At 49.2% G+C, this 18,059-nt stretch overlaps 5 protein-coding genes across 5 annotated transcripts; 4 read left to right on the top strand and 1 right to left on the bottom strand.

Annotated features, from left to right (window-relative positions):
* Positions 1 to 581: 581 nt before the first annotated feature.
* On the top strand, positions 582 to 4,559 carry K441DRAFT_679416 (uncharacterized protein; the record flags this gene model as incomplete). Its single annotated transcript, XM_067651261.1, has 1 exon — positions 582 to 4,559. One exon carries the CDS (start codon positions 582 to 584, stop codon positions 4,557 to 4,559), a length of 3,978 nt encoding a protein of 1,325 aa, XP_067501197.1.
* Positions 4,560 to 5,264: 705 nt separating this feature from the next.
* Positions 5,265 to 7,019, top strand: K441DRAFT_698262 (uncharacterized protein; the record flags this gene model as incomplete). The annotated part of the gene is made up of 3 exons (XM_067653046.1): positions 5,265 to 5,705; positions 5,765 to 5,920; positions 6,007 to 7,019. Exons 1-3 carry the CDS (start codon positions 5,456 to 5,458, stop codon positions 7,017 to 7,019), a joined length of 1,419 nt encoding a protein of 472 aa, XP_067501196.1. The 5' UTR covers positions 5,265 to 5,455.
* Positions 7,020 to 9,031: 2,012 nt separating this feature from the next.
* Positions 9,032 to 11,648, top strand: K441DRAFT_615675 (PTR family peptide transporter). Its single transcript, XM_067645719.1, has 6 exons — positions 9,032 to 9,316; positions 9,392 to 9,664; positions 9,717 to 9,748; positions 9,811 to 9,882; positions 9,942 to 10,649; positions 10,748 to 11,648. The coding sequence occupies exons 1-6, from the start codon at positions 9,177 to 9,179 to the stop codon at positions 11,446 to 11,448; spliced, it is 1,926 nt and encodes a 641-aa protein (XP_067501195.1). The 5' UTR covers positions 9,032 to 9,176; the 3' UTR covers positions 11,449 to 11,648.
* Positions 11,649 to 11,873: 225 nt separating this feature from the next.
* On the bottom strand, positions 11,874 to 13,016 carry K441DRAFT_664213 (uncharacterized protein). Its single transcript, XM_067649319.1, has 2 exons — positions 12,534 to 13,016; positions 11,874 to 12,462 (listed from the first exon to the last, which is right to left on the bottom strand). The coding sequence occupies exons 1-2, from the start codon at positions 12,746 to 12,748 to the stop codon at positions 12,159 to 12,161; spliced, it is 519 nt and encodes a 172-aa protein (XP_067501194.1). The 5' UTR covers positions 12,749 to 13,016; the 3' UTR covers positions 11,874 to 12,158.
* A 128-nt stretch (positions 13,017 to 13,144) lies between these two features.
* Positions 13,145 to 16,041, top strand: K441DRAFT_664212 (acyltransferase-domain-containing protein). Its single transcript, XM_067649318.1, has 4 exons — positions 13,145 to 13,406; positions 13,466 to 13,709; positions 13,762 to 14,177; positions 14,234 to 16,041. Exons 1-4 carry the CDS (start codon positions 13,249 to 13,251, stop codon positions 15,639 to 15,641), a joined length of 2,226 nt encoding a protein of 741 aa, XP_067501193.1. The 5' UTR covers positions 13,145 to 13,248; the 3' UTR covers positions 15,642 to 16,041.
* The last annotated feature ends 2,018 nt before the right edge of the window (positions 16,042 to 18,059 follow it).

Below are 18,059 nucleotides of genomic sequence, written 5' to 3'. Positions count from 1 at the left end.
TACACAGCAAAAGACGATTTATGGGTTCAAGAGGACATGGATATTGTCGGAGACTTCGATCGGCGTGAGGAAGCTAGCGTTTCCTCCCGACGTAGATATCAACCACAATAATTAGGTATCCTCAGATGATTGGCGTTAAGGCGTTACGGAAATCCTTAGTCAAATAACAATATCGGTATACCTATTATCACGATAATTCCTACAATGTATTATTGCTAGCAGGATTGGCCCATGGGGCAGTTTTATTATCACCAAATCAATCCATCCAGAATAGTTCAATTTTCATTCCGACGGATTCACTTCACTTGCACTTTTAAGTCAACGTCACGCGTCGGACGGTGAATTCACCTCACGATGAGTAGTTTCATAAACTGCACCACCTCCTCACCCCTACGTCCTCACCCTCACCAACAAATATATCGAAAAACGTATCAGTACGGCAGCGATACCATTTTCATCACAATATAGCACGCCTATCAAGCCCGTTTATCGATAAACCCTTTTCTTACTAATTCTTAAAACCCTTCTCACTCGACCTGCGGAAAACGAGTTAGTTAAGTTAAATCCACTTAACAGCCAAAATGGTCGAAATCGAAGACCATCAGGTGGCCGACTCCCATACTTGGGCACAATACGTCGCAAACCAAGCCAAAGAAAAGGAAAAGCTACTCCACCAAGAATACATCTCGTTCCCTAGCATGGTCTCTTTTAAAGCTGTGCTGGGTGAATACAAGACCGGCGATTTGTACTATGGCGACCTAGACTTTGATATTGAGGAGGATCTGAAATCGTTTTCAACCGAGGGCGAACCCGCACCCAAGATTACCATGCCAGGCGAGAAGCATTTCGGACCTGAAGGCGACTTCATGTACTCCATACTGTCCTTTGGCCTAATCCCTATGGCTATCCAGAGTGGCGAGGAAGGAAAACGCAGGCAAAAGTTCTGGAAAAAGGAAAAGACTACCCAATCCGACGAGATCCTCGTAAAACTTGAAAGCTCTAGGCAGGAGAGGCATCAATCGTTGCTCACAATACAAGTGACCTTTAATGAGCTTGATGAATCACGCCCATACTCGCAACCAGCGAAAGAGCTCAGCTTAAAGTTTAACGAGAAGACAATTGCAAACACAGTGGACAATCGCGGTAACATTGCCACAATCCTTACACGCGACGTCACTGACGCGAAGTTTGAACCGCTGCTCAAAAAACTCTTTCCGCACGCCGCTGCGGATTACTTCAAGCAGCTCCGCGAGTCACTTATAAATGATCACCGACTAACGCTCACGTCGGTTCCCTTCAACGGCAAGCACTTCACGCACGGCCTCTACAATACTGGTGAAGCTTATGGAACCACCGGCAAGGAGCACAAGTCGCTCAAAGAAAGCATGCGCACTCCACAGACGGTGTTCGTACTAAGCCGTGCGAAGTGCATGAAGAACGAGATCATAAAGCTATGTCAAGAGTTTAAGGTGCTAGAGAGAGAGGACCCTTACGATAAGTTCTTTATGGGCGGCGATAGTACCCGAGTCACGGTCGCAAACGTGAAGCCACGAGAAAACCGGCCGAAGATTATCGCCATGAGAGAGTTCTCCTTCCAGTCATGGCCCTCTTATGCCTTCACGCATGGAATGAGTGCAATTGGCCAAGAAGAGTTCGCGAAGACGCTCGAATTGCCTCGATACGCCCAAGCATACTTCGCCCCAATTCCTGACACGCACGACCGGGCGTTTTACATGATCGTTGAGGGCCTCGAAATCAAAACCGGACAAAACCCATCCCTGCAAGTCGGAGACACATTCACCGTGCACTTCCACGAACATATTCCCTTTAAGAACGATAGCGACTGGCACGGTGTTGTTACCAATCCGATCGCAGCGTCCAAAACCAACACGATAACCACGCGCATTAATCGCAGGTGGGACGGGGAGGAATTTGACGAAATCCCCTTCGGTCGGAGCCTTCTATCCCTAAAACGCCTCAATTGTTCGCCGGAAGAGACTCTTGCATTTGTAAAAAAACTGCAGCGCATTAACGTAACGCTCTTTCCCAAGTACTCCGGAAAGGCATTTGCAAGAATCATGTACTCCCTCCTGCAGATGTACATTTCACCTGCTATGGAGAACGCAGAACCAAAACGCAAGGTAGCGCTTAAAAGCTACCAAGCACTTTTCCAAGCAAGGGATATGGCGTCGTTACCTCGAACCGGACTCTACGATATCCTGCCTGAAGAAGGAAGGCAGCTTAAGATTAACGCCGCGAAAGAAGGTCTCAACGACGAGCAAATCGCCGTCCTTGCTCACTGGGAGGAAAACCTCTACGCTACGCTCGGCATTACTGAAGGCGCTGGAGGAACCGGAAAAACCCACCTGCTCATGAGAGCCATTCTCCCATTCCTCTGTCACATTATGGTACCTGTGGACGAAATAGTGTTCGAAGAAGACGACTCGGAGACCAAAGACCCTACACCAGCAAAGCCAGTTGCAGTCAAATCACAGCTAGTCAACACCAAAGACCAAACTGCTAGGACAGAAACAGCACCAGACTTTGAGGATCTCGCTGCTAAGAGGGCGCAGGCGGAAACAAAAGTGCAGGAGTCCGCTGAGTCTGAGCTTCCGACGCAAGAGCCTGCTACGCCAGAGTCCCACGCCGCAGAAGACAGCAGCACATCGGAATCGGATGTCTTCGAGGACGCCGTGACTGAGCAAATCCCGCTGGAATCTGATCAGGCAGAATCTGATACGGTAAATCTAGAAGGCATGGCTAATAACACCGCCAACCAAAGCGAAGACGAGCCTTTCGTCGCTGAGCCCGCCGAACTAGAAGAACTCGTCGACAAAGACACCAACCAAGATGCTGAGGGGCCTATCGCCCCCGAGCCCTTCGAGGCGGAGCCCTTCACCCAAGAACCGGCAGATAGCTCATGCCAAGGAGACGAGGATGACAGTGACGCAGTGCCGGAAACTCAAGCGCCAGCTACTGACGAGCCCGTCGAACTAATCGAATGCGCCGCTAGAATCCTCCTCGTAGCAGTACAGAATGAGACCGTGGACGAACTCTTTGACAGAGCGCAAGCAGTTTTCCCCAGCTACTGCGCGGAGATTGGCACCCCAACCCCAATCACTTGTCGTGCCCATGCCTTTAAATCCGAAGCGGTTATCTTTAGGCAAGCTAAAGAAGCCAACAACAGAACAGAAGCACCATATCTGTTCAACGACGGCGAAGCCTCCATTCTGGCGGAGTGGAAGAACATTCGAAGCTCAGCGCATCTAATCCGCCAGTCCTACTTGAAGGAAGCTATAACCCGCTACCGCGGGATTCGGGATTCGCGCGTTGTTAAGCTGCAAGGTTCCGTTGCATACTTTGCGCTTGAAATAGCAGGACAAATCCCAATGCGTCCCGAATACCAGACAAAATTCGATGCAAAGACCCGCGCAGCCTGGATTACCAAATTCCAAAAGCTGGCAGAATACGAGGATAGGCTCGCCGATCAAACTCTTACTGAAGAAGACAACGTAACTCGCAACGCCCTTATAACGCAGCTCTTCGATGTCACTTATGCTCAAATCGACGTCATAGTCACTACGTTGTCGAACGCCATGGATCACGGCATGGCTAGCAGATTCAAAGCTAACGTCATCGGCCTAGAAGAAGCTGGTAGAGTTCGTGAATGCGAGCTGTGGGGATTGTTTAGCCTATATCACACTGCAAAGGTTAGGCTTTTTATCGGGGACTCGAAGCAACTGCCTCCAATTCTCTTCGCACCAACGGAGTACGATGGATTCTCCTCTCAAGGATCGCTCGCCCTAATCCTACGCCTAAGGATCGCTGGGCTAGAATCCCCCAGACTCTGGCGTACAGAGAGATACTCGCACCCACTGTTCATAAAGGTGCTAGACGTAATTTACGGCGAAAACCGAATCGTCGCCTCAGACACTGCCCTCATGCGCCAGGGATATCGCGCGCACTTCCTCGACTTTGTACACACGGTTCTAGACGCGCAACACCCGATCGTCCTCTTCGATATCCTCGGTGCTAAAGCCCAAGTCAACAAGGCGATGTCTAAGTATAACCGCGTAGGATGTGTCGTCTCGATGCACTGCATCACTACCCTTTTGCGAAAAGGCGTTCCGGGTCGCGAGATCACCTACATCACACCTTACAAAGGGCAACTGCAACTCGCCGGCTTTGCCCGCGAAGACGCAGCTCGACGATTCCCTAATATCGCACCGCATCTTGAGCAGGTCCAGTTCTCCACCGTCGATAGCTATATGGGCAAAGAAAATAGTATCGCAATTGTAGACGCAGTTGTCAGCGGGAACATCGGTTTCTTGGGCTTGGTCGGCAGAGTCACAGTTATGGTCAGCCGTGCACGCGACGGAATGGCGATCATCATGAACGCAGAGAACTTTAACGATAGCCATACCTACCATACTGCGCTTTGCAAGGTTATTACTGTCTTAAAGAACAAAGGAGCAGTAGTTCCTGTCACCGCGGAAATGTGGCAGAAATACCCTAATTACGATGATACCTTTGAATCGCTTGGTCTTGGCTTGGACTAGGGTGCTGGGACTTGAGATTGGCTTCTTCTTTTCACTCCACTCTACTTACTGTGCCTTGCTCTAGAGGTTGGCTTTTACTTCTTGTATAACTAGTTAGCTACACCTTGCTGCGGACAGCAACATTCGGGAAGGGGCAGATGTTAGGGAAACTGCTATGCTTAGTTAGCCAGGCTTAGTGACACGTTAATTCGGGTCCTCAGGTTATCGATAAAGATCGACCAATCAGATCAGCTAAATTCGGTGCCCGTACTCCGGAATATGAGGCTGTCATGTGTGTTTAAACCCCCCCAGTAGTCTTTAATAGTCGGCTCTATAGTAATTCCTATATGAATAAACATTCCGAAGTACGCGTAGAGTACATATTGGCTGCAATGTGCGTAGGTACTCTGCTTCCTTGAAGGGGCCAATCAGAAATTCAAAACACATTAACGTCTGCCCGTATGTTGATCATAATCATTTCGGACGTCCCACAGACATACCTTCATCACGCGTTTCGTCCCCAAATTCAGTTTCTTGCTTTCCAAAGGGCTTCTCTCTACCCTCCAATTAGATGGCGCGTAATGGCGTTATAATAATATCCACAGTGATGCAGTCATTCTGCGGGGCGTGGCGCAGGGACTTGGCTAGGAAAAGTTGGTACGAATGACGTCGAGGATCGCCCAGCTCCTTGTTTGCTGGACCCTTGCTGATACTTTGGCAGGGCATCTCACACGACTCCTAAAATCTCCCGCCCTTTAATATCCTAACGTTCCTATTCCAGCTTTGTCTATCTGTGTCAATCGCTCGTTCCTAGTTTAGAGCATCTTCAATCTTTAATCTTCGGTCACTACAGGCAAAGCTACGAGCAAGGCTACAGGCAAGGATTGCCCTTCCTCGAGCTCCAGAAACCCCTCACGATGGCTCAGAAACAACAACAGTTGTTGCTGCTGGCGGCGTGCAGCGGGATCGCGGCTGCTGTCGCCATACCAGCTCCTACTGTTCTACCTGTGCACGTGGTAGCTCCAGCTCCAGTCATCACGCCCGCTGTCATCCAATGCGACTCTACCCGGAGCTACCAGCGAAGGAACATTCTATCAGATATTGAGAGTGATGTTGGCTCCGTATTAACAGCATTGGGCTCGGATATACCTTCATATGTTATCTCTGGTATGTCTTTTACCGTGTCAAGATCATAGCAAACATTCGGAGCTAATATTGGTCTTCAGGCGTACCCAATTTCTTCCAAGGGTTTCCAACCGGCTCCCAAGTCCAAAGTTCCCTTGGTATATCCGACAGCGACCTTGCTGCAACACCAACACAAGTCCTAAATATACCACCTTACGCCAATTGGACGGATCAGGGTTGGAACGTGCGATTCCACGGTAATGTTTATAAAATGCCGAATCTTACGACATCGAAACTCAATGACTTGGCACTGATATTACGTCTTTGCCTGCTTCGCAGCAAGATCAGGCTCGTAACTTGACGGCCGAGATATTCGTTGTGCAGCAAGCGAATCAAAATGTGTCTTTTCATCTCGAAACAGCCCCCAGCGCAATTACACCTCCAGGAGGTTCTCAGAACATTACATTTCCCTATGAAACAACTGTAGAAGGTGATTTTGACGCCTTCGTGCCTATCCAAAACGTCTCTGGTGGTGGTCTCCTAGCTGGTAATGGGACGGACCAGATACAGCGCCTGAACGTCTACGCGAACGGATCCATAATGGGTAACGCAACTGCGTACCTTGTTCCACCTACTGGTCTAACCTTTATCTCGGATATTGATGATATTCTGCGTGTAACCAAAATTTACGAGCCGAAAGAAGGTCTGCTGAACTCTTTTGCGCGCCCTTTCACGTCCTGGGAGAACATGCCCGATATCTACGCTAACTGGTCACGCTCACTGCCAAACTCCACTCACTTCCATTACCTCACAACCACCCCGGAACAGATAACCAGGAACTATATGGATTTCATCTACAAGACCTACCCAGGCGGTTCCTTCGACACACGGCCACTCAACTTCTCCGATGTCAGCGCCACTCTTTCTATCCGCATGTTCCTCCTCCAGAAGATCTTTCAGACGTTCCCGCAGCGTAAATTCGTGCTAATCGCCGACACTTCCAACTCGGACGTCATGTCTGACTACCCACAGCTAGCGCACGACTACCCCAACCAGGTACAGTGCATCTTCCTGCGCAACACCAGCGCCACGGATCCCGGCGACAAGTTCCCGTATGACACGAGCAAGTTCCAAGGCTTGAACAACCGCAGCTACATGTTCTTCTTGAATCCGAATGACCTAACGAACCTCGATATCCTCGGCGGGAACTGCTTGAATCAGAGTATTATGCAGAACGTTACATTCGGAATCCAGGATGAGGCGCTTGGCATACACGGTGCGGCGGGCAGGATGAAGGCGAGCGCCACGGTTAGCTTTGTGGTTGCATTGGTGGCGGCTATGATGCTGCTTCTGTAAGTGATCGAGTAGATGAGGTGTCGACCGGTAGTCCGTGCACCGATTGTAAGAAAAGAATGAGGACTCTGTCTATTGAATGGTGGCTCTAGAGCCTCTATATATACATGAGGAAGGTGTAGGAAATAAGAAAGAGAAGGGGGGAGGGGGGTAGCAATAGAAACAAGGGGTAGGTGACCGAGTCAATGACTGAGTCAATGGAGGTAGCTGAGTCGGGGTGACAAGACAACCTGATTCAGGTCGACATGAGGTGACGGTGACGAAAGGAGCACACCATCTAAAAATTAGATGTGGGAATGACCAAGCCAGCGTTGTGCCTCACTCTTATCGCTTTGGGTAAAAGAGGGAATGGAATGGATGGTTTCATGATGTGGAGTTTGGAGCGAGGTTTTTGGCATCGCAGCATGGCTTTGGTGTTCAGCTGCTAATTTTTCGCCTTGGTTTGATTTTCGACTAGGATTAAGCGCAGCTGTGCTGCCTAATGCATGTATGTATTCTTATGCTTCTTGTATATATGGATGAAGTAAAATGTTGACGCATGAGATTGTGGACTAGCGAATCGGTGATTTGGTTGATCAGATTCCCTGCAACGAGGCGCTCTGCGCTATATACAGTATTATAGCACGGAGAAAGTCAAGCCAGTCGCTGTCTAACCATAGTTATCAAGAACCTCATCTTCATCATCCTCCCATCCACTATCCTCAACATCATCGTCACTATCCTCGGGAAACCGATACTTCCCTGAATCCACAAAGTTGTTCAAGGAAGCGCCTGCCGTTCTCGGGCAGCATGCACTCAGCAATCTGGCGGTATTTCTCCGGCAACTCCCCAATAGAAGTCCACCGACTACCCCTCTCCCCCTTCCGGAAGCAGTACAATAGAGTATAACACTCAGCTAGGTTCGCTAATTCGCAAAGCGCGAGCTTACGCTCATACTCACGCTATGTATCCGCCATTGTGCGTCCTAGGAACCAGTCCATTATGCCAAGGTGGTTCGGTAGCCGCGGTGAGTAGATACGGAATATATCGGCGCATAGGTCGAGTAGGCCTGGCAACGTTGGCACCGGGATGGAGCTGTGGTCGCACTCTATCGTGGTAGTACGCGCCATATCTGTCGGATCAAACGCGACTGGATCCCCAGGGATAACACCGATACGGGGTTGCATATACTTCAGTACCGGAATATCTAGAAAGTCGGCAGGACCGCTCGAGCCTAAAAGTCCTAGCTGCGTCGCTGGGAGCGCTAATAGCAGGGGAGGTCAGTGGAGATAGCCTTCACCGCTGCATCGGCACGGTCGTTCGGCACTACAAAGTATATAGTATGGAGACATGAGGTAGGGATTCGGAAGGCTGCGGCCCATAAAAAGTCGCCCCAGAGAACGTGGGGGATTTTGTGGTGGGAGAAAGCGCGTGAAGGCAGGACGGTGTCCCAGGCGGTAGAGTGGGCTGCATTTTTGGAGATTGGTCCATGAAATCCCATAATGGCTAGGTGTTTATTATCATCGATAATGTAAGGACAGGATAGTTTCGGGGGATGTCAAGGGTGAAGAAGAGCCATAGAAAAGATTCAGCAGGAACTGGTTGGAGGTTAAGGTCGAAGGGTTAAACTACGGAGGTGCGCTTAAAAGTCTATTCGTCCTCTCCCGCTTTAGGTACTTTTAAGCGTCTTAGTGCCTCTATAGCACCGTCCTTATGCTTATTACCTCCTTTAAGCTTAATGACTTCTAGATATACCTAATAATCCGCTTAATCTAAGCCTAAATCCTCTACTACTTAAGATCTCTCTGTACTACGACGCTCCCTTACGCGTAGTAGCCCTCTTTATATACGGCTAGTAAGGCTTAATTATATTTAAATTATTAGTAGACGTGGGCCGTCGAAATCGGACTCTGCATGTGACGCTCGTCAGCCGGTCACGATTATTGGGTGGAGAAGCGACTCCCGGATTTGCTTGCGCAAGGCTGAGAACAAAGCAGGGGTCTGGCGAGCCGCGTCTCACGCATCCACAAACGACACGACACTCACTTTATCTATCCAGCATCACAACGGCAATCCATGACGGCTGGACCTATGGGCTGTTGCATGGCAACCTCTCGTTATTACTTGTACGCCCGCACCGCGGTGACCGTTGAAGTTGGATTGAGCCAATAAATTGGAGTCATGCCTCTGCCATGGCGACCTTCCTTTGTCCCATCAAAAAGTCGCGGCGCATATGCTTCACTCGCCCAAACAGAAGATTCGGGGGTCGAGCTGAGTTCACTCGGGGACTTTAGTGTGGCAGATGAAGCTCCCACTAGGAGGTAGACCTTCCCAAGCACGCCATCACATGTGAAGTTTGAATGACAGCGAGTTTTTGTGTCTGACTTAGAGAACAGACAAAATCCTGTGGATGTGGGCTTTCGAAATGCCAACGGCTCAAGGATTTCCGGAGGCCTAGGAAAATCAGAGAACGAAATGGATGCGGATTGGGCGAGCAGTCGGTCGTCACTTGATGGCGATGAAATAACCGAAGAGGAGAAGCAAACTCTCCGTAAAGTCTCGGACAAGCTGCCCTGGAGTACTTTTCTGGTGGCTGTTGTTGAGTTGTGCGAGCGGTTTGCGTACTATGGTCTCTCCGGACCATTTCAGAATTATATGTCTAATTCATGGTATTATAGTACCTCTGTATCTTGATATAGCTAAGTTTCTTAACTGTAACAGGCATGACCCTAATGGACTTCCTGGAGCTATCGGTATGGACTTTGCTGTCCTCAATCAACTCACTGAGCTATTTGACTGATAGCTCTACGTTCAGGGCTTAATCAATCCGGTGCGACTGCGCTCTCCAACTTTTTCCAATTTTGGTGTTACATTACTCCTCTTATCGGTATGTCTTTCCGTGTTCTGCATTAGCACGAATGGGGGTGGTAACATTTAACACTTCAGGTGCTATTGTCGCGGACCAATACCTCGGGAAATACCTTACTATTGTATACTTCTCTATCATTTACATGGTCGGTATCCTCATCTTATTTGTGACATCTCTTCCTGTTGCAATTGAACATGGAGCAGCATACGGTGGACTCGTTACCGCCATGATTGTGATTGGGCTTGGAACTGGGGGTATCAAGCCTAACGTTTCGCCCCTGATTGCTGAACAGTACCGCGCGGTAAAACCCTTCATAAAAACTCTTCGAAGCGGTGAACGAGTCATCGTCGACCCAGCAGTTACGGTCCAACGAATTTACATGGTTTTCTATCTGTGTATCAACATTGGCTCGCTTTCGGCCATTGTCACTACTGAATTGGAGAAGAACGTTGGTTTCTGGAGCGCCTATCTGCTCCCACTTTTGATGTTCGTTGTTGGCTTTTCAATTCTGCTATCTGGAAGGAAGCAGTATGTTGTTCGACCACCAAAGGGTAGCGTTGTCACGAATTGCTTCAGAGCGCTATGGATTGCTCTTATGAACAAGGGTAACCTGAATGCTGCGAAGCCTTCTTACCAGGAAGAATACGAACGCAGATACGCTACTCCGTGGGACGAGCTGTTCATCGAAGAGCTCAAACGTGCACTGGTTGCTTGCAAGGTCTTTGCCTTCTTTCCAATCTACTGGGTCACATATAACCAGATGTTAAACAACTTCGTCTCCCAAGGTAAGAAACCATCCCAACTTCATCCTATCAAGCCATACTCCCTCTGCCCTTCCCAAATCTCCTACCTTCATCCACGAAGCCGCTCCAACATTGTTTAGCTGGTCAAATGCAACTCCACGGCATCCCAAACGACATAATGCAAAACATCGACCCAATCACTATCATCCTGTTCATCCCAATAATGGACCGCCTCATCTACCCCTTCCTCCGCCGCCTCGGCATCCCTTTCCGGCCTATCACTCGCATCTTCTGGGGCTTCCTGCTCGGTTCCCTAGCCATGTTCTACGCGGCCTACGTGCAGCACCTAATCTACAACTCCGGACCGTGCTACACCGCACCCTCCGCCTGCCCCGCCGCGCGCCTCCCCGACGGTACCTTCGCGCCGAACAACGTCCACGTCGCCGCGCAGGCGCCTGCGTACCTGCTAATCGGCCTCAGCGAGATCTTCGCCTCCATTACCGGCATCGAGTATGCGTTCACCAAGGCCCCGTCGTCGATGAAGTCATTCGTCATGGCCATGTTCTTGCTGACGTCGGCGGGGGGCGCGGCGATGGGCGCGGCGCTGGCGCCGACGGCGGTGGATCCGAAATTGGTGTGGATGTATGCCGGGTTGGCAGTCGCGTGCTTGGTGGCCGGGTTAGTGTTTTGGGCGCTGTTTAGGAGGTATAATCGGAGTGAGGAGGCGATGAATGCGCTGGAGGCGTTTGGGGAGAAGATGAGGCCAGTCGCGGAGGTGCGGGGTGCGAGAGTGGGTGAGGGGGGAAGTAGGAGTGGGATGGCTGCGGAGAGAGATGTTTAGGGCGTGATTGGTTGGTTCTTTGTTTGTTTGGCTTACTGTCAATATATAGTGTTAAAATTGTGTCGATGATACCATTTCTGCTGACTTGAGTGTATAGGTTGTCCCAAAAGACTGATGCTGGTTTTCTTAGATTTATCAATTTGCCTTATTGATCGCTGATAATGAGCATTTTCATCGTCACCAAAACACAACCTGTTTAGCCGTTACCTCAACACTCTCCTTTAGGGAAGCATTTAAAGGCCTTCAGAGCAGGTTCTCGGTAGCAACGCCCAAACAGCTTTGTTTTTTATGGCTAATCGCAAGTCCACCTACCAAAACTCAACATACAAATATGCGATAGGCCCAATGAGCTTTTTCAGAGGGCCTTATGAACCTGTCCAAAGTAAATTTTGCATAACAACGAGTAAACAAGTCACGTCTCGCTCAATCATAGGCAGCATGATTATTTATATTTTGGACTGACCCATCGAACTCCTCGTTTTGATTCATAACCTAGCCTGGATATACATTAAGGAAGCCTCATAAAATAAATACCGGTACCAACCAAATTGCCAACGGATGCTTGATAAAAAAAAATCGATCCCGCAAACCCTGGCATCCACATCATTCCAAAGAAAAACCTCGCATAGACTTACAATGCTATAACACTACAACAAATCAGTCACTCGCTCTCTCCCCCTTTAGCAGTATACGAATTATCGAACATCATCTTACGCACCCTGCCTCGCCTTCTCGGCGCAAATCAGCGCAATAATCCTGCTGAGTTCCGCGCTCTGCGCAAACTGCTCCTGCTTAACGGCCTCGTCGACATCCTCGCTGGCAGCCAGGTCCCGCCCGACCTTCAGCATGTGGTTCTGCAGCGTCAGCATCTTGGCCAGCGTGTTGTCGAGGAAGGGCGCGCTGAAGGTCACGTTGGTGGGCGAGGGCCCGGACTGGCCGAGCCGCATCTCGAGCTTGCGCGGCGGCTTGCGCGCTTTTTGGACGAGCTCTTTGGGCGCGGGCGCGGGTCCGGGTCTGGGGAGAGAAGTTCGGTTAGTATAGTTTTAAAAAAAAAGATTTTTTTGGGGGGGGGGAAGAGGTTGTACTTTTCGCGCTCGACGAAGGTGATGTTCTCGGCCATCTCGGCGACGCGGTTTGCGATTCTCGACGCCATGACCTCGTATGGCGACGGGATGTGGTTTGGCACCCCGTTAGGTACGCCATTGGCGATGCCGTTCATAGCGGGCTTCTTTGGGCGTGTTGCTGCGGCGCCTTTGGCAGAGGATGCTTTGGTGGATGGGGCTTTGGCTGCGGCGGGCATGGTAGAGCGTTTGGGTATAGTGGAGGTTTATAGCTAGCTGGTGCAGCTGGAGAGTGTTTAGGGTTTCTAGAACAGGTACGTCAGATTTGTGATTTTATGGTATGTAATTGATGCTCGTGCTTCGCCTTTGGGAGAAGAAAGGACTTCAGCATGATCTCTACAGGGTATATAGATCACAGCCATACAGAACAACAAACTAAGATAGAGATTTCTGGACTTACTTGCAGGACAAAGTGTAAGAAAAGGATTCTGGTTCTTAGGAGAGTATATAGGAGAGCTGGGGGACTGGGTGGAAAAGAGGGACTGGTGCCACAGAAATGTTGGCAAAGCGGCGCCACACCAAACGACGTCATAAATCCGGGGAACTTTGCAAGGGTCCCAGACCAACCGTCAATCGCTACGACATGTCAACCAACCTTCCCGTCCAGAGAACAGAATCCTTTTAGAACCTATCACTGAATTCAAAAAAAAAGGAATGACCGCATCGCACTCAGCAAAAAATGGCTTCGAAACCGAAGAAGACTGATTTGGGCGCTGGACTGCGTATCTCGAAGGACAACGTCGAACCGCATCCTGCTGGACCACCAAAACATGGAGAGCTTTCACAAGCTGAGCGCGCTTTCACTTTGGCTTCAACGTTTCTGTCCGGATGTTTGGCGTAGAATCCCCGATTTCATTCATTTGTGGTGTATTGAGTGGTACTGATTGGTAAAATAGCATAAGTGCATCGCAATTCCTCGGCGCGCCGCTGAAATTTATTGATCCAGTATTCTACGATGGATATATGGCATACACAAAGGAGTCCTTTGCGGTCCTCATCACTTGTTTGACGCAATGGTGGGCCCCGACAGTTGTACGAGTTAGTGGTGATGAAAGTATGCGAGGACAGTTGATCCAAATGAAGGATGGGAGCTTGAAGTGTAATTTCGCTGATCGGATGATACTGATGGCAAACCACCAAGTGAGCAACCTCCTCAATTTATTAACTGGGAATTGGGTCTAACGCCGAGTAGCTGTATACCGATTGGATGTACCTCTGGTGGATCGCCTATACGAATGGAATGCATGGCTACATTTATATCATCTTAAAGGAGTCGTTAAAAAACATTCCCATCCTCGGTTGGGGCGCTCAGTTCTACAACTTTATATTTCTAGCTCGAAATTGGGAGAAAGACAAGCCGCAGTTCAAAAGGCATCTGCAGAAACTGAACAAGCCAAAGGATCCAATGTGGCTCTTAATTTTCCCAGAGGGAACGAATCTGGCTAAGAACACAAGAGAGTCGAGCAAGAGATGGGCTGATAAGAACGGACTTAAGGATATGAAGCATCAGCTTCTACCACGAAGTACTGGGCTGAGGTTTTGTTTGCAAGAGTTAAAGGAAACAACTCAATGGCTGTACGACTGTACCATCGCCTACGAAGGCGTTCCGTGAGTAGCCACCATTGAATATTCTTGAAGTAATATGAAGGCTAACGATTCTCAAGTCCGGGACAGTTTGGTCAAGATATTTTTACCCTCCGTTCCTCATTTTTTGAAGGCCGTCCTCCAAAGTCTGTGAACATGCACTGGCGACGTTTCCACCTCGATTCCGTTCCGATTAACAACCCGAAAGCTTTCGATGTCTGGCTTCGCAATCGCTGGAGAGAAAAGGACTACATGCTCGAATACTTCACTCGTAACAGCCGATTTCCAGCCGATGACTTCTGGAAAGAGCAGCTTGATTTAAGCGAAACCAGCTCAAGCAGTCAAAGCATACGGAGTGTTCCCCGAGGAGCTCGGACTATTGAAACGCAGGTGAAATCTGGTAACTGGAATGAATTCGTCAAGATCTTTGCGCCTATCACGAGTGTCATAATGGCACTAACCCTGGCTTACGGCGCTTCTCCAAACGATCTTCCTATTCCAGGCGGTACGGAATTCATCCAGCAGCATATGAGTGCGCTTCTAGGGGCTAGTGATGCTGCGACGAAGGGTCCACCTGGCCCAGAGGAGATGGACCAATTGATAGAAGTCGCGGCAAAGGTGTCGGCGGCGCAGACTGCAGAGCCCCAGAACCGAGGCCAGGTGCAGAAGCTGACGCAAGAGCATCTGGCACAGCTTGTGAAAGAGACTGCCATTCAGAACGGCATGGTTCTTCCGAATGGGAAGAGAAAAGCTATGTCTGCACCAAACAGCAGGCCGTCAGCAGTCACTCGTAAATCAGCTCCGGTAAGGGCTGCGGTAAAAGCCCCGAGTATCCCCAAACCACTGAACGCTTCTACTTCAAAGCCTACAATAAAGCTTCTGTCAAAGCCAGCAGCCAGTACTGTTAAAAAGTCACCGCCAAGTTCTGGTGAAGTTCATACCGTCATGACCAAAGAAGGTGTCCCCATACAAGTCACCAATACTGAAGCGGATAATGCGAAGAATGGAAGCACTGTTATGACTAAGTCAGGCGTGCCTATCCATGTAAGCCCTAGTGCGCCTGAAAAGGCCGCTCAGAAGAACACCATTCCAGGAAGTCAGAACCCCACAATCAAGCCGCCTTTGAAGGGAGTGAATAGTGTTCCGGGTTACGCTTCAAAACCCAATCAGCCACATAACGCACAGAAACCTCCGAACAAGCCCGTAGCCACTCCAGCGAGCCACAAGACAACTCCACAGAAACCGATAATCAAGCAAGCTACTCAGTCGAGGCCGGCGACCCAACAGCTTGAATCTCAAAAAACACCGGCAAAGAAAGTCGTACCGAACCAAGAGGCTCCGGCTAAACCCGCAGGCGCTTCTAAGGTGAATGGGGTAACCCCGAAGAAGGTTCCTGTAGCGAATAGTGCTTCTGTCAAAAAGCCAGTAGCAAGCGGCCCGCAGAAGATACCGACACCCAAGCAAACGCCGAAGAAATTGTCTATATAGAATAACAATTGATGTATGTTATGTGTGTGAACGATATTGGTGGTTTATCATAGTGCTTATCAAAGGGGTCTGGATGTTTCCTTGGATAAATGGGCAAGAGATATCAAGGGTTTTACAATATGATACATAGGGTGGTTAACAGACGAAAAATTGGAGCAGGTTGGATTCTTGATGTTTTTTTAGGATACTCTAGGGTGCACTTGCAGAACTTACGTATGGGTGCTGCAGTATATCTAAACTTGTCGTTTCTACCTCAATGTGCCCTACTATTTTCCTAACATGCTTCGGAGGGTCTCAACTTAGAAAACTAGAACAGGATGGTTGGAGGTTCGCGGGTTTACCAAAAGAGGAACTTATGTCTAACCACCTGCTAAGCCTTATAAGTAATAAGGATACCAGCAAGTTTTAAATGACATGTCGACCAATTGGCCCGTACAATTTCATCGAGCTAATCGTAGAGAGCGATAGTACGCTAAGCCTTAGCCAAATACCCGCTCTCAGCCGTACTAGAAATTTCCAGGCAATCATGAATTCAACACCTCTTGAATGTCTGAAAGGTATCGAACAAAGGAGCACATACTTTTTATACTGATCTGATGGGCTGATTTGAGTACATACCGCTTGAAGAGGATATCCGAATACTCGAGCTCGCGCCAGATACCGGTGACAATCCAATACGAGGCATATTAAGCCATGAGACTCTTAAGCCCGCAAGGGTATACGAGGCCATATCGTACGTCCCTACGAAAGTTGAACCGTGCGCAGAACTCAAGAGTACGCGTATTAGACCGGTTTTTCTGGCAGAATACCTGCTACAACACGTGCCCGAATCAGTATAGCGCTTGCTCTTACCCCTGCCCCTCGTATGAGGCCTGCACAGTAAATCATAATACCTGGTGGATATACATTAACACCAGAACACCTACCGTAAGAGGAGTAGTTGATTCCGTAGTGCCCGCAGCAATAAGGCTATTCGAACCTTACGGCCCAAAGGGGGCGCGCGAGAGAGCTCGCCTACCCTTTCTCTCACCACCTTACAATTTGATGACCCCGTATCACGCTTCTAGATCGTCGGTTACTACTCGCGATGTCGAATTCGAGCCGGCAGGAGCCTCGTGGCTGCGTAGAGGGTGGAGGAGAAGGAGGAGGGGGAGGAAGGGATGATCGGCAGAGTCCCTTTGGAGTTCAGCTGCCCCCTCTGTGCACAACGATTTCGAATCATTCGGAGCCGTTCTTTCGGAATCCTACCCCGGGCTTCGTGTATAAGGATATGTACGATATTGAGCCAATAATTGTCGCCGCCGGAGTTCTCGCAGGCAAGCTATGTATTGCCCCGATTGTATGAGCTCTCATCGTTGTTAGTGCGCCTAGTTATCCTTCCCCCTCTGCATACACCTCTACAGGTAGTTCACTCGTCGCCTCCGTACTTCGAAGCTCGCAACGAGGCTTGGCCTATTCTCATAAGGCAGCTAATGCAAAACGGTATTTCAACTCCCTCGTAGCCTCTGATTATAATTCCATCATCAGCCGGGCGCCCAGCGGGCACCCCGACTCCGTCGGCAAAGCAATCAGCAAAGGCACTCGGGCGGGATCCTGATTTTGATCCTGAGGAGCCCGCAGAGCCCGCGGGCGAGAAGATAATATTAGAGACTTCCAAAAGAACTGGCAAACGGACGTCGGAGATCCTTGTAAAGTGGAGCGAGGGCCTTGAACTTGACGTCGCGCGGATGGTTGTTGCCAAAAAGCAACAGTATTTGAGTGCTTCTTTGGATGACACCTTTTGTAAGGATATCAAGAAGGATCTTAAGCGGGAGCTAAACTTTAAGTCAAGTATCTACGCCGTACGATCTTTGGTAGTAGGAACGGTGTTGGCTTAGATGGCAAGCTAAAGATCCTTCCTGGCTGGGTTGGCATCTCGCAACTAAGTGAATCGTATTTTCGGGAGACTAAAAGGGAGGACCCGTGGAATGAGATGGCAAAAACCGGTGCACGCCTATTGGAAGTGTACCAAATTATCACCTCTGTCGATTTCTATCCTACAGGCGAAGATATAACAGATTTTCCATGGTGAATTCCTACAATGTGCTTTGGTTCGCCGGCCCTAGGATAGGACAACCCGCTCATGGCCGCGTTGGGAGAGCGACGAAGAGTTGAAGAAGTCATACCCAGTTCTTCTGCAGGAATTATCTCGACTTTTAATGAATGCTAAAACTTGTAAGCCATCCATTGGAGATAATTAGTACGAGGGAGGATGTTCTGATATTGATGCAGATGGTGAGACTTTTACCAAAACAAGAGTGTGCTTCAGTTACTCTCCATAATGACAAGGGCCGTTTCATATATGAATATGCTTAACTGTGTGACTGGGGAAGAAAATGTGGATACCACAAGAGTTTGTTTATCTAGGAGGGGTTATGC

The sequence above is a fragment of the Cenococcum geophilum genome (genome assembly GCF_001692895.1).
Source record: "Cenococcum geophilum 1.58 unplaced genomic scaffold K441scaffold_37, whole genome shotgun sequence".
Classification (NCBI taxonomy): domain Eukaryota; kingdom Fungi; phylum Ascomycota; class Dothideomycetes; order Gloniales; family Gloniaceae; genus Cenococcum; species Cenococcum geophilum.
Note: the sequence above shows the minus strand (reverse complement) of the source record. Positions and strands in the feature narration are given on the sequence as shown.